General features: G+C 38.4%; 2 protein-coding genes across 4 annotated transcripts; one reads left to right on the top strand and one right to left on the bottom strand.

Moving 5' to 3' along the window:
• Nucleotides 1–1,072: 1,072 nt before the first annotated feature.
• LOC122060153 (fasciclin-like arabinogalactan protein 1) lies at nucleotides 1,073–2,802 on the top strand. The gene has a single exon (XM_042623342.1). The coding sequence runs from the start codon at nucleotides 1,293–1,295 to the stop codon at nucleotides 2,526–2,528; it is 1,236 nt and encodes a 411-aa protein (XP_042479276.1). The 5' UTR covers nucleotides 1,073–1,292; the 3' UTR covers nucleotides 2,529–2,802.
• A 3,137-nt stretch (nucleotides 2,803–5,939) lies between these two features.
• LOC122060162 (nudix hydrolase 2-like) lies at nucleotides 5,940–11,160 on the bottom strand. 3 transcript variants are annotated; one of them, XM_042623371.1, is made up of 10 exons: nucleotides 10,627–11,160; nucleotides 10,173–10,423; nucleotides 8,565–8,630; nucleotides 8,285–8,422; nucleotides 7,524–7,601; nucleotides 7,385–7,435; nucleotides 7,230–7,264; nucleotides 6,848–6,956; nucleotides 6,361–6,442; nucleotides 6,146–6,271 (listed from the first exon to the last, which is right to left on the bottom strand). In XM_042623371.1, the coding sequence occupies exons 1-9, from the start codon at nucleotides 10,760–10,762 to the stop codon at nucleotides 6,380–6,382; spliced, it is 927 nt and encodes a 308-aa protein (XP_042479305.1). In that variant the 5' UTR covers nucleotides 10,763–11,160; the 3' UTR covers nucleotides 6,146–6,271; nucleotides 6,361–6,379. The 3 variants fall into 3 exon arrangements, with proteins under 3 accessions (XP_042479289.1, XP_042479297.1, XP_042479305.1); XM_042623355.1 differs by lacking the exon at nucleotides 6,361–6,442 and having other exon boundaries at nucleotides 5,940–6,271; nucleotides 10,627–11,156; XM_042623363.1 differs by lacking the exons at nucleotides 6,361–6,442; nucleotides 8,285–8,422 and having other exon boundaries at nucleotides 5,940–6,271; nucleotides 10,627–11,157.
• Between the last annotated feature and the right edge of the window lie 1,134 nt (nucleotides 11,161–12,294).

The following is a 12,294-nucleotide window of genomic DNA, read 5'->3' as shown; positions in this document are numbered from 1 at the left end:
TCTCATCCACAGATTCACGGCTCATATGCATATTCTATGGAGATATATCTGGCCCACATGGGCCACATCACACCAATGCACCATCACCCCCCAAATATTTAATATTAATTAAACTTAAGGGGAAAAATTTTCCTACACCAATAGCCGAAGGATAAACCACAATCCTAGGGTTATGAATCGATCTCTATCAGATGAAGTCAATAATATCTCAAAGTTGTGTTGATATCCTTTTCTGTCCATCCGATCATAGATATATAAATATATATATATATATTATATTTATTAGAAAATTTCATGAATAGTTAAGCACCAAGTTTTCTTCATTATTTGGCAAAACTAAGTACATTTGTTAGGGAGATTCTTTTCTTGATGGCATGTCCTATGGTCATATGGAAAAAGGACTCTCTCTTCCTACCAAAAAAACAAATATTAGAGTTGTGACCCTCTGCCGGTAAGATATGATATTTCTATTCTTTGGGGTTGTCCATCAGTTACTACTTCCTTTGATCTCCGCCGAGAAGAAAGATACTGAGCCACGTGATCCTTCTTTAATTGCTCACTTTTCCCAAATTCCTCTTCTATGATAATGACACTGAACCCATTTTAATTATCAAAATTACCCTCCATTTGGTTTTTACTAAGAACGGTTTAGAGGGTTCAGACCGATTCTAACCGGTAAATCGATTAAGATTTTTACTGATAAGGCTTGAATTGGCCGAGACCGATCCAGATTCTCCTTTCTTCTTGGGCCGGTCTTGTATAGAAAGACCGTCAATGTAGACCAACCAATCCAGCTCAAATCTGATCGTGGTGTCCTGAATTCTGGTTCCAGGTTTTTAAACACTGGCCCTAGCTCACATGAGAATGGCAATTCCGTGATTTTTACTGATAGTTATGGCAAATTCAACTACATTTTGTGTTTCTTCACTTCTTGTCGAAAGCTTTTTATAGAACTTCCTACACACTCTCCATCTGGAGACACCCACACGTAAGGTAAAAAGAGAAAGTAAACAAAAAGAAAATGGCATCACTCGTAATTTTGAACTTCTGGTGCATTTGAAAAACCCCCAACGCTCCCAATTCCCAAACAACAAAGTGCAGATCTACACTTACTACTAAATCACTGACACTACACTCACAGTCTCACACCTCCTTCCTTCTCTCTCTCCTCCTCTCCTCCTCTCCTCTTGTTGTCCTCTCTCTCTCTCTCTCAAATCGCTCTCTTGTACCATCTCCACTTTTCCCTCCCTCTCCTTTGTCGGTGGTCGGTGTTGGGTTTTCCCGGACGGAAAATGCAGATTTTCCCGGGAGCCACCTGGACCGCCGCCCTGTCTCTCTTGGTTCTTTTCCTCCTGTCATCCTGCGGTTCCACCGACGCGCACAACATTACGAAGATCCTGGCTAAGCACCCGGAGTTCTCGACTTTCAACCACTACCTGAGCGCTACCCATTTGGCCGCCGAGATCAACAGCAAGGAGACCATAACGGTGTGCGCAGTAGACAATGCAGCCATGGCGGACCTGCTGTCGAAGCACCTCTCCATTTTCTCCATAAAAAACGTTCTTTCCCTTCACGTCCTCCTCGATTACTTCGGTGCCAAGAAGCTCCACCAGATCACCAACGGCACTGCTCTCTCCGCCACCATGTATCAGGCCACCGGTTCCGCCCCTGGCTCTTCCGGCTTTGTTAACATCACAGATCTTAAAGGCGGCAAGGTTGGGTTTGCTCCCGAGCAGAACGATGGGAAGCTCAACGCTTACTTCGTGAAGTCCGTACAGGAGATCCCTTACAACATCTCCGTCATCCAGATCAGCAGCATCTTACCTTCCGCTCAGGCAGAAGCCCCAACCCCTGGGCCTTCCCAGCTCAACCTCACCGCTCTCATGTCCAAAAAGGGCTGCAAGATGTTCGCCGATTTGCTCACAACTTCAGGCGCCATCAGCACCTTCGAGGACAGCGTCAATGGAGGCCTCTCCATCTTCTGCCCCACGGACGGCGTCCTCAAAGGGTTCATGCCCAAGTACAAGAACTTGACTTCCTCGGCGCAGACTTCCTTACTGTTGTACCATGGGGTCCCTGTTTATCAATCCATGGCAATGCTCAAATCCAACAACGGCGTCATGAACACTTTGGCCACCGATGGTGCTAACAAGTACGACTTCGATGTACAGAATAACGGGGAGGAAGTGACCCTTAAGACCAAGATCGTAACAGCCAAGATTACAGGTACGGTACTTGACGAGCAACCAGTGGCGATTTACACAGTGGACAAGGTTTTGATGCCTAAGGAACTGTTCAAGGGTGCGCCGACGCCGGCACCAGCCCCGGCTCCGGTGGCGGATGCTAAAGCTCCAAAGGCAAGTAAGGGTCATGAGTATGCTTCTCCTCCGGAGCCTGACTCTCCGGATGGACAGCCAGCGGCGGATCAGACGGCGGCAGATAGTAACGGCAGTGTCAGATTTAACGGTGCGAGATCGATTGCCGTATTTCTGAGTGTGTGGTTAGGAGCATTACTACTGGCGAAGTAGGATTTCTCCTCCTTTTTTTCCTTTTTTTTTTTTTTTTAAATCAAAAAGGGTAGAAGAAAATCTTTTTATTTAGCTTTTCTTTTTTTTATTTTTAGTGAAATAAAGTGATCCATTCACCCTCCCATCATTATCCCTATCCACCATGAAAAAAAAGAAGAAGAAAATCTCGTATGACTATATGAGGCTGGTTTTGTTTGTTGTTGGTTTTTTAGGGTTTTATTTATTTGTATTTGGATTGTATTTAATTATTGATGGGTATGATACGTTTGATTTACTGTTTGTGCGATTTGGTTTTCACTTTGAATCATTGAATTGTGTTGTATGGTAGTGGAGAGTGGAGAGTGGAGAGTGGAGTGGAGAGTGGAGAGTGGTGACACCGACACTCCTACCAACAAAAAAAAGAAAAAAAAGGACACTCCGACACACTTCACCCATTTTATGGGTTTTCCTTTTTTCCGTGCACTTTTCATTGCGGGGATTACCTAAGGAAACTAGGGTTAGGCTAGGGTTAGGGCATGTTTTGGGGTTTTTTAGGACAATCGATTTTGATTGATTGATAGATCCGGATGGGAATCCACCGTGATTGCTCTGGATTCCAAATTCGTGAGGGGTCTAGAGTCTATGTAACAGAATCGAGCTTTATTGCCAATCATATGATTGACATGGCAGTAGGGTAGAGGGTTTGATATCTCTTTATATTCTTGTCACTGGATTCAGCGATTGTCACATTTCTAAACGATGATTCAATGGTGTCTAACAAGCGGCTGAAAATGAGAGATGGGTAGAAGGTTTGATACCTCTTTATATCCTCGTCATTGGATTCGACTATTCTCCGTGGTGATCATCCATGTCATCCTATAGCTATTTAGGCATTCATCACATTATTTAGATAACAATTCAGCAACGTCCAATAAGATGCTGAAAACGAGGGATTCAACTATTTTGTGACATGACATGGTGTAATACACTCATAGTGAAAGTTCTTGGGAAGATAGTGGCGTCTTCTGACAAACCATCTTCAGACATTATGGAGCCCCAAGTGTCCCTTTGAAACCATTGATCTAATGATGGATTACTTTCTCATTAGGCTTGGGTGCCAAGATGACTACATCAAAGCTTTAACGGGGGTCCTTGGTTCATTATGGGACACTCTTTCTCGGTTCGGAAATGGCGACTGGATTTTAAGCCTTCTGATGAAATTTCTGAAGCCACCGTTTGGGTGAGGCTTCCTGAACTTCCCATTGAATATTTTGATCGTGGGGTACTATTGAGAATAGGAGGAACGATTGGCGTGCCTCTTAAGCTGGATATCTCAATGGAGAAGCAATCCAGGGGCCGGGTTGCGAGACTCTGTATTCAGATTGATCTGAAAAACCGCAAATACCCAATAGTATCATCAAATTCCCAAAAGGGAGAGAATTCGGTTGCCTCTTTTTGAGTTTAAATAGTTGAAAGATTTCTCGGGCACAACAACATTTTTTCTCTCAAATTTGTTTCTCATCAAAGTCGTTTCTAAAATTATAAATAGGCATAAATTTTGATTTATATTTCTAAAAACCGGTGAAACAGAACAACTTTATCAAACGCTTTTTAGGTTATTTCTCTGTTTCTGGGAACAAGAAAACGCAGAAATGGCAAAAGCAAAATGTTGTCAAACTGTGCCTAAGGAAATGATATGGGGTGGGACGTAGTAGAGGGCGCACTTCATTGGGCATTTCTTCTCCTTCAGAGCTGACAGAATCATGGTGGTGGGTTGTTGTGCTAGTCTTCCCGATTAGTCGAATTGCGTTAAAAAATGAAAACTAAAAGAACCTTGGATATGTTAAATGGAGAGAACTCATCAAACATATAAATATCTGGAATGCTTAAATAAATCGCATATGAACACGGGAAATCTGTTCTAAGATCTCAGATCACCATTCTTCAGATGCAACAAGACATGTACTTCAAGTCATTTTCTCACTTTGCCCAGGAAACAATTTTCCTAAGAAACCCATTAGAAACAAGCAAGAGAACATTCTTATTCTTTCTGCTAATTACACAATACATTGAATAAAATGTCTCACACAACCTAAAACACCTAAGGAAGAAGAACAAATAAAACCAAAATGGAAACAACAATTGAGAATACAGAAATCAACTTTCCATTACAGAAAAAAAGTAGTAGTGAAGCAGAGTTGTTCTCATCAGGTAGATATGTATAAGGATTCGGAGGGGGTGATAGATATGGATAAGTACCCGGAGGGGGAGGTTGGCAGCACTGAACTGATCCTGGGATGCAATTATTTTGACCAGGTGGTGGAGGTGGAGGATACCCATAAACTGGGTTACCCCCCGCCGGTGGAGGTGGTGGTGGTGGTGGTGGAGGTAGCATATGGCATGGGTACTGACATATAGAGCAGTTTTTACAATCCATTGATGAGGGATTACCATCAGTGGGAACCGAAACTCCAGTCTCCGCACTACCACTGTAGAACAACAGCCATAGTAGAGCTAGGAGGAATATGAACTTTGCTTGATGCATCTACCCAAACTTTAGAATTCCTTTTCCTTAAATTCAATCCTGAATACAAAGAGAAACCCAGGGAAGATAGTGCTTTAAAATGGTGCTTCACAGATTTTATATGGAATCCAGGGAAACATTGATGCAGGGTTGACGCCCAATCTACTCCACCATGGCTTGGATCATTCATCTTTGTTCCTTCTTGCTTCTAGAAGCCACTTGGATACAGAGTCTGGCACCAGGAAGCTATCCCATTTCTCAACCATATCTGGACCTTTCTTCTATAAATTCTGGTTTTCAAATGCCACATGGATACACCATAAACCACTTGGCAAGCTAATTGACTTTGTTTGCATGCATACCCACACGAATACAAATAGATTTATAATGAGATTACCATATTTGCTTTGTCTCAGTCGCAATTTCAAGCTATTTATCCACTTCTTGGTCCGTTTTTTATATTTTTTGGTGGGGATTTAAATGAGATTTTTTTAGGTATGTGATGGTAGCAGGGAGGTAGGCCTAAATCAAGAGCTCATCACTGATCTTGTATGGGGTGCGAGAATATGATCTGATTGGCCGCAACTTAATGTAGTAGCATTATGTTGAGCAAGTATTGTGAGACTTAGAATTTTTCATTTTAGGGTTTTTGGACGAATGTTCTTGCCCGGAGTTTGGATGTTCTTGAGAGATTTTCATTATAATCTTCTTTATATAGTGAATCACATTCTTCTTCATTCGAGGACATAACACACCACATCAATGTTTGAGCTTCTAAATCTATCTTGCGTGAATTTTTTTTTTTTTTTTTTCTTTTGTTCTAACAGATCAAAACTTTTAACTTCCATGGTCTTGGGCATCTTAGGCCATATATTCCACTTAACCGGGTACCAGAGTAATTAATTATGGAAGAAATCAAAGAATAGCTCATTTTCCATTAGCAGCAAAGAGCAGTTTACACAAGGAATCAATAATAACAAATTGAAAGGAATGAAAAAGAATTTTTCATTGGACAAAATATATTTTAGAAATCTTTTCCAGAATGCAGAGAAGACTGGTTCAGGTAAGTGCTGTTCAAGTACAAGGAGCTTGATTTAGTAGAAAAGCTTGATCTAATGGGCACACCAGAAAATCCGCCATACCCCTTGACTATCTTTGCGAAGCAGATATTAACTCCATACTTGAGAAGTATATGTTCTTGGATGAAAGGTTGGGCAGCATATTCCTCAAGTGGCATCCACTGAGATTGAAAGAAGAGAGCATCATTACCCAGTTAGCTTTCTGGACTAGTTAAGAAAATACTTGCAACCTAAAACCATATCAACTCACATCAAATTCTTTTCATAATCTATGTGGGAACATGACGGTTGGATGTAACCATCTCATCTCTGGAGCTGCCATGTAATAGAACCTAATACCATATCAACGATGTTGTATTAGACCCCATATGACCAGGTTTCCTAACCGACGTCTACAATAGCCCACTCTGGATCAGGTATAGCCCTTTCTAAAGGGTTCCACTCTGCTCTAAGGTCTCTGTTTGGCGGTAGGTAGCCCTTTCTAGTGGTTTCATTTTGACACTAGGTTGTCCCTTCCACGTGAGTGATGCCACTGATATGAACCTTGGGAGAAGTCAACCTCATAAATTGGCTGATAAGGTGAGGAAACCCAAGTTCATATCAACCCACATCAAATCCCTTTCGCAATTGATGTGGGATCAACCACCCCATATGACTGATATGGAATCGTAACACTATGGCTCATCACAAGAACATAAATTTAACCTACAAAAACTAAGTTAAAACATTGATTTTACCTGGGCTGCTTCAATCTCCAACTCTTGCATCTGGATTTCAAAGGAGCGCGGACGCAACATACAAAAGAAGAATAAATCTGACTTCTCAAAAAATGTTTTGGTGCTTTCACTGCAAGTTAAATATAATAAACAATCAAGATACACATTCAGCTCCTCCAACATCCCACACTGGGGGCAAAAAAAATATCTAAGAACCACATTTCCAGTTAAATTCAATTAGGATCTAAATCAAATACTTTGGCTACACAAAATCTGTTCTGCCATTTCATTCTTTTGTTAAAGCTTTTAAGATGGCTATGATGTAGAACAAGGATGTTGACATAAGAATACAAAGAAGTGAACCATAAATTCATAACTAAATGCATAGATATGAGATTAATACCTGAATGCTAACACTTCCACAAATTCTGTGTCAATCTGCCACATCAAGAAACAAAAATACTTTAAAGCATCATCTATATTGGGCTAAAATTTGAATTGAATTTTGAATGAACCTAAGATTTCAGGTTAACTTCAGGCAAAAAAGTTGTCACTTACTCCAGTCTCTTCTTTGACTTCCCTTACTGCACCCACACAAATATCCTCACCCTGTGCCAACAGAGTTCAGAAAATGGTTAAGAAAAAAACAAATTCAGTGTATTTTTTATAAAAAAATCTGAAGAGTACTTGCACATACTTCATTAATCACTCCAGTTGGGAACTTCCATAGACCTATGCCTTGTAACTTTCCAATCCTTTCTTGAACTACCAACACCTACCAAACAAAGGAGTTGGTAAGAATCCAAACTAATAAGCCATCAGACCAAAATCAACAAAAATCCATATGTATATGCTACAACAAAGTCACAATAGGCCAGAGCAGAGCCTATTGTAGACATCAAACAAGGGATAATCAAATCTTGTGGAGCAAAAACAGAGAAGCCATCTAGAACTCACTATACTGGAATAATCATATCAGGTAGAAATGGAGAAAGGGAGAAAGGGAGAAAGCTGTACTCCTTACTCCCTCCCACTGTTGTATACAATGTAGAGATCAATCAGGTTTGGTCGTCAAGGCTCCACAAAGGATATCTTCCAGTTCAAATGTTGATGCAATTGGATTAAAGCAACCATCAGGTCTATAATAGTGGAGGGCCCAAAGAGAAATGAAAGAACTCATAAAAACCCAAAACAATCAAATACCTCTAGATGCTACAGTTTTACTGATCAAGAACTTGGGCCCATTTTTAATCATATCATCAAAAATCCCACCAAGACCCACACATCAGTTCCCACATTCCACATTGAAAAGTATATAAAAGAGATGTTACACTAATCAAAAGTTGGTTCTTGAATCTTGATCCCCATAAGGATGCCACAGATATGGAGGGCCTCATGCTCTGCTCAAGTGTTCTTCTTTGTGGTCATTTAGACAAGATAGTGTTGAGGATAACTGACCTCTTTTTTGTCATTCATCACAAAAGCACCAACACCTACTTGGTGTGTAACATTTGCAGGAAGAGTATTAGGAGTTTCAGGTAACCAATGAGCCAGCATTAAGTATTTTGGCTCAGCATGGTGGAACCTAAATCCCTCCTGCGAATCCATTAATCAGATTCAGGGAAACATGAATTAAAGCAGGAAATTGAAGAAATAACTTGAGAAGAAAGTAAACTAACAGGAGATAAATATTCAAAACAAGCTTCTGAACAGAATGTGCAGATAGGCAACCACTCACCTTCACGGCAGCTTCAACAAGATTTGCAAGTTCAATAGGTATTTTAATCCAAATACCCTTCTTCCCCTGTGGAAATGTTTCACCAATTTTAGCGACACTTAACAAATAAAATAGGATTCTATCAAAAAAAAAAAAAAAAGTAGGAACATCATCTATATAGATTGAAACATGTAGCTATGGAAAAAGTAGAAAGAAACAAAATAAGAAGGGTTGCAGGTTCCAACATGATCGAGTCGGCTGGTTGTGCTACCAATGGGGTTGGTACCCTAGTGATGAAAATATCTTCAATTCATCATCGTTAGAGTCGGCTGGTTGTGAGTTCGAGTTTTGGCATGCCCCATTATACTCCATTTGTCGTACAGGGCTTGTCCTGGGGGCTATGATCACTACTATGGAAGTACCATTTTTTCATTACTAAATATATATATATATATATATATACCAATCCTTGTAACCTAAATCAACCATTTTTTTATTCCAATAAAGAATATAATTCATATTTTGCCTCCCTCATTTTTGGGCTTTAAATTTCAACCAATACAATAATAAAACCTACTTAAATTGGACCTACATAAAGTTAAGAATAGCCAAACCACCCCCATAAAATTATGATATTTTCTTTGTAAACATAAAATTATGGGGTTTTTTTTTTAAACATCAAATTGTAATTTTTTTTTAATAAATATAATATTATGGTATTAAAATCATGATATAGTTCACTCAATTAACACTTCAAATTTACGCATGTGCATTTTCTTCTTCCCCTTCAAATCCCTCAATAAAGATTTCACGATGGCTCGTCTGATTGAGGAAAACAAAGTATATATATATATATATATATTTATATATAAACACTTTTCTAGTCAGTATTACCAATAATGATTTTGAAACTTCAACAAAAATTTTCTTTGGTAAATAGAAAAATATATTAAACCCTAAAGAAAGGAGGGAAAATATTACAAGGTAAAAATGTCATCCAAAAATATGAGCTCACACTATCTTATTCTAAAGGATATTAAATTTTTGAAGGCGATGAGCAAAGAAAATAAGGGACAAATCTAATATGGTGGTCCTTCCTCTTACACCAATCAATGATTTATTAAATATTATAGTTAAACTTTAATTCACTTTCAATCAAATTAAGGTAATGAATTTATTTGAACATTTTACTTAGCATAATTGATGAGTCTTATGTTGGTTACACAATCATTGATCACAAAAATTCTTATTTTATATTTTTTAATTAGTTTCATTATTTCTCTAATTTCCACTTAAAAGTAATCAGAAAAAACCAAAGGAAATATCACCACAAATAGATTTACAAGAAATCAGATAGGGGGTTAATCTTATATACAGACAAAGCATCCCTAGAAGCTCCATCTTAGCAACCAAAAAGGGAGGAGGTGGCAAATGAAATGAGAACTCATTTTAGATAGGTTAATTTAAGAGTCCAGTGAATCTTCACGTACATGAATGAACGTGAACGCCCCTGATCCGTGGATATGGCATCTATTTTATCTAGATTAACTCCCCTATATGTGAATAGTAACAATTCTTCATGCACAAAAAGATGCAAGAGAAGGAAGTTGATCGGAATATTCAACAAACCTGTCGCTTCCATTGTGACAGTGAAGCCCTAAGAGAAGCAACAAAAAGATGAGAGTCCATAGGGTCCTTCAAATCTACAATAACACCTCCATGGCCATCATTGGATCCATAGAGTAGCTGAACCGGTGGTGCATCATTATTTTGGACAGTTTTCACATTCTCCATCAACAATGGTGGTGTCCTCACTGGAATTGAAATACCTCTAGCTCTCACATAATTGATTAATGGACTCATCATTCTCACCTTCACACCTGAAAGTAACAAGAAATCAACCAACAAGTTATAACTTAAATAAGAGTATTTTCAAGCTGGTTTGTTGCTTCTTCACAGATCTTAAGTTTCCCAAGAAAGTCTACACTCCATTGCAGAAAAGCCCAATATACAAAGACTTTGATACATTTCTCAACGATTACTTCAATTCTAACAAGTGGTATCAGAGTTAATTAATATATACCTTTTATAGCATCAAGAGATGAGTTTATTGCGAAAGATGACCCGCATAAGATTTGATTTGCAGTAACATTGGCATTTCTAGACTTGATCAAATGGAAAGAAGAAGAAGAAGAGGGACGAGAAAGGAATCGCAACATCTGTTCTTAGAAATGGCAGCAGCAAGCATTGATAAAGATACTATAAACCGAACCAAAGAGCTACTTAAATAAGAAGAAGAAGAAGAAGAAGAAGAAGATTTGCGTAGGATTGGGTCACGCGGACTTTGAAATTGAATATCTTGTGGGATACGCCTGAGATGAGAGAGAAAGGAGAAAACGGAAGCCGCGGTCCTACTTCCGATCTCGATCGCTTTCATTTCTTGGATTGTACATGGAAGAAGCATTCCGTCTCAGAAAAGTCCAAAACACGTTTAATGAGGAAGAAGATGATCTTGAACTTGACCAATATCGCCTAGTTGTACTGTGCCGTACCATCCCCTCATGGCCCACCGAAGCCGCAAAAATAAAATCCCGGGAAACACGTTGCAGGACTAGACCTTGATTGAAACGGTTAGTACAGTGGGCACCAATTCTCTGCAATTTCATGGTAGTTACAAAATTAAGCAATCATTCCAAGAAGAAGCATTGATAATGATTAATGACAGATTAAAAGATTCAGTTTGCAGAAACTTCGATTTTTTATCTGTATTGACGAGTTGCGCATAAACAGTAGTACTTTTGAATGAAACCTCATTCCTAAATTAAAATAATTGGTATCCATCTATGGGTTTTCATATGATTAGGATAAATTGGGGATTGTGTGAATGTGCGTACCATTTCTCCCGTTGAAATAAATCTTCTAATAATCATGCCTCTTGGTCATTAAGTATGTATTTTTTTTTTTGATCATTTAGATGTGTCTATAAAGGAAAAACAACCCTCCAACACACATTTTATGAAGTAAGATAATATTTTGAATCTCTAATTTTAAAATCATTTAAAAAGTCTAATAATTATCCATGTGGCAAGAGGGATGGATTGTTACAAGGCTTGTAGGAACCATTTTCCCTTCCGTCCACCTGTGTTGGTCAACAACATAAAGAGAACTCCACTGGCCAAGACCCGAATGTTATTTTCATTGTAATGAAATTAATTTTATGCTATTTTGGATTTGATTTAAAAACACTTTCCGTACTTTTTTAAAGTTGAAAAAATGGACCAGTGAGATGTTACAAGACTATGGTTGTCATAGTCATAGACATGAAATTCAAATGCAAGGACACTATATGTAAGTGGTACATAAACTAGTGATGATCGATGAAATTTGAAAACTTCACAATATGTCAATAAGAAATTAAAGACTTTTTGGTCTCCTTTTTTTCATTCAACCATTTAATACCTGAATTAATGACTATTTATGTAGTCTGAAACTTTGACAAATTTTGATTTCTTTTTCTTTTTAAATCTACAAATTGTCACCCTCTAATTTATTCTTCAATTGGAATTTGTTAACTATATTTGATGATTAGATGTATTGCTAAAATCATTGGTTTGGTTTTGGATGTAGCCTTTCCGGGGCAAGATGCCTAATATTTACAATGCTTTGATAATTAAGGGTCGACGATTCTTCAAACCGAAAAAGAATTTTATCTATCTTCCATCCAAATGCAGAAAAAGGACCATTAATATAT

This window comes from Macadamia integrifolia, chromosome 2, assembly GCF_013358625.1.
Source record: "Macadamia integrifolia cultivar HAES 741 chromosome 2, SCU_Mint_v3, whole genome shotgun sequence".
NCBI lineage: Eukaryota > Viridiplantae > Streptophyta > Magnoliopsida > Proteales > Proteaceae > Macadamia > Macadamia integrifolia.
Note: the sequence above shows the minus strand (reverse complement) of the source record. Positions and strands in the feature narration are given on the sequence as shown.

What these genes read in the sequence shown, in the direction of transcription:
- LOC122060153 (XM_042623342.1), top strand. Translation starts at nt 1,293, where the DNA reads ATGCAGATTTTCCCGGGAGCCACCTGGACCGCCGCCCTGTCTCTCTTG.
- LOC122060162 (XM_042623355.1), bottom strand. Translation starts at nt 10,762, where the DNA reads ATGTTGCGATTCCTTTCTCGTCCCTCTTCTTCTTCTTCTTTCCATTTG. An exon ending in TTGTTGAAGCTGCCGTGAAG is followed by an intron (nt 8,423 to 8,564) that starts GTGAGTGGTTGC and finishes ATGGATTCGCAG; the next exon opens with GAGGGATTTAGGTTCCACCA. An exon ending in GTGGAAGTGTTAGCATTCAG is followed by an intron (nt 6,957 to 7,229) that starts GTATTAATCTCA and finishes TTTAACTTGCAG; the next exon opens with TGAAAGCACCAAAACATTTT.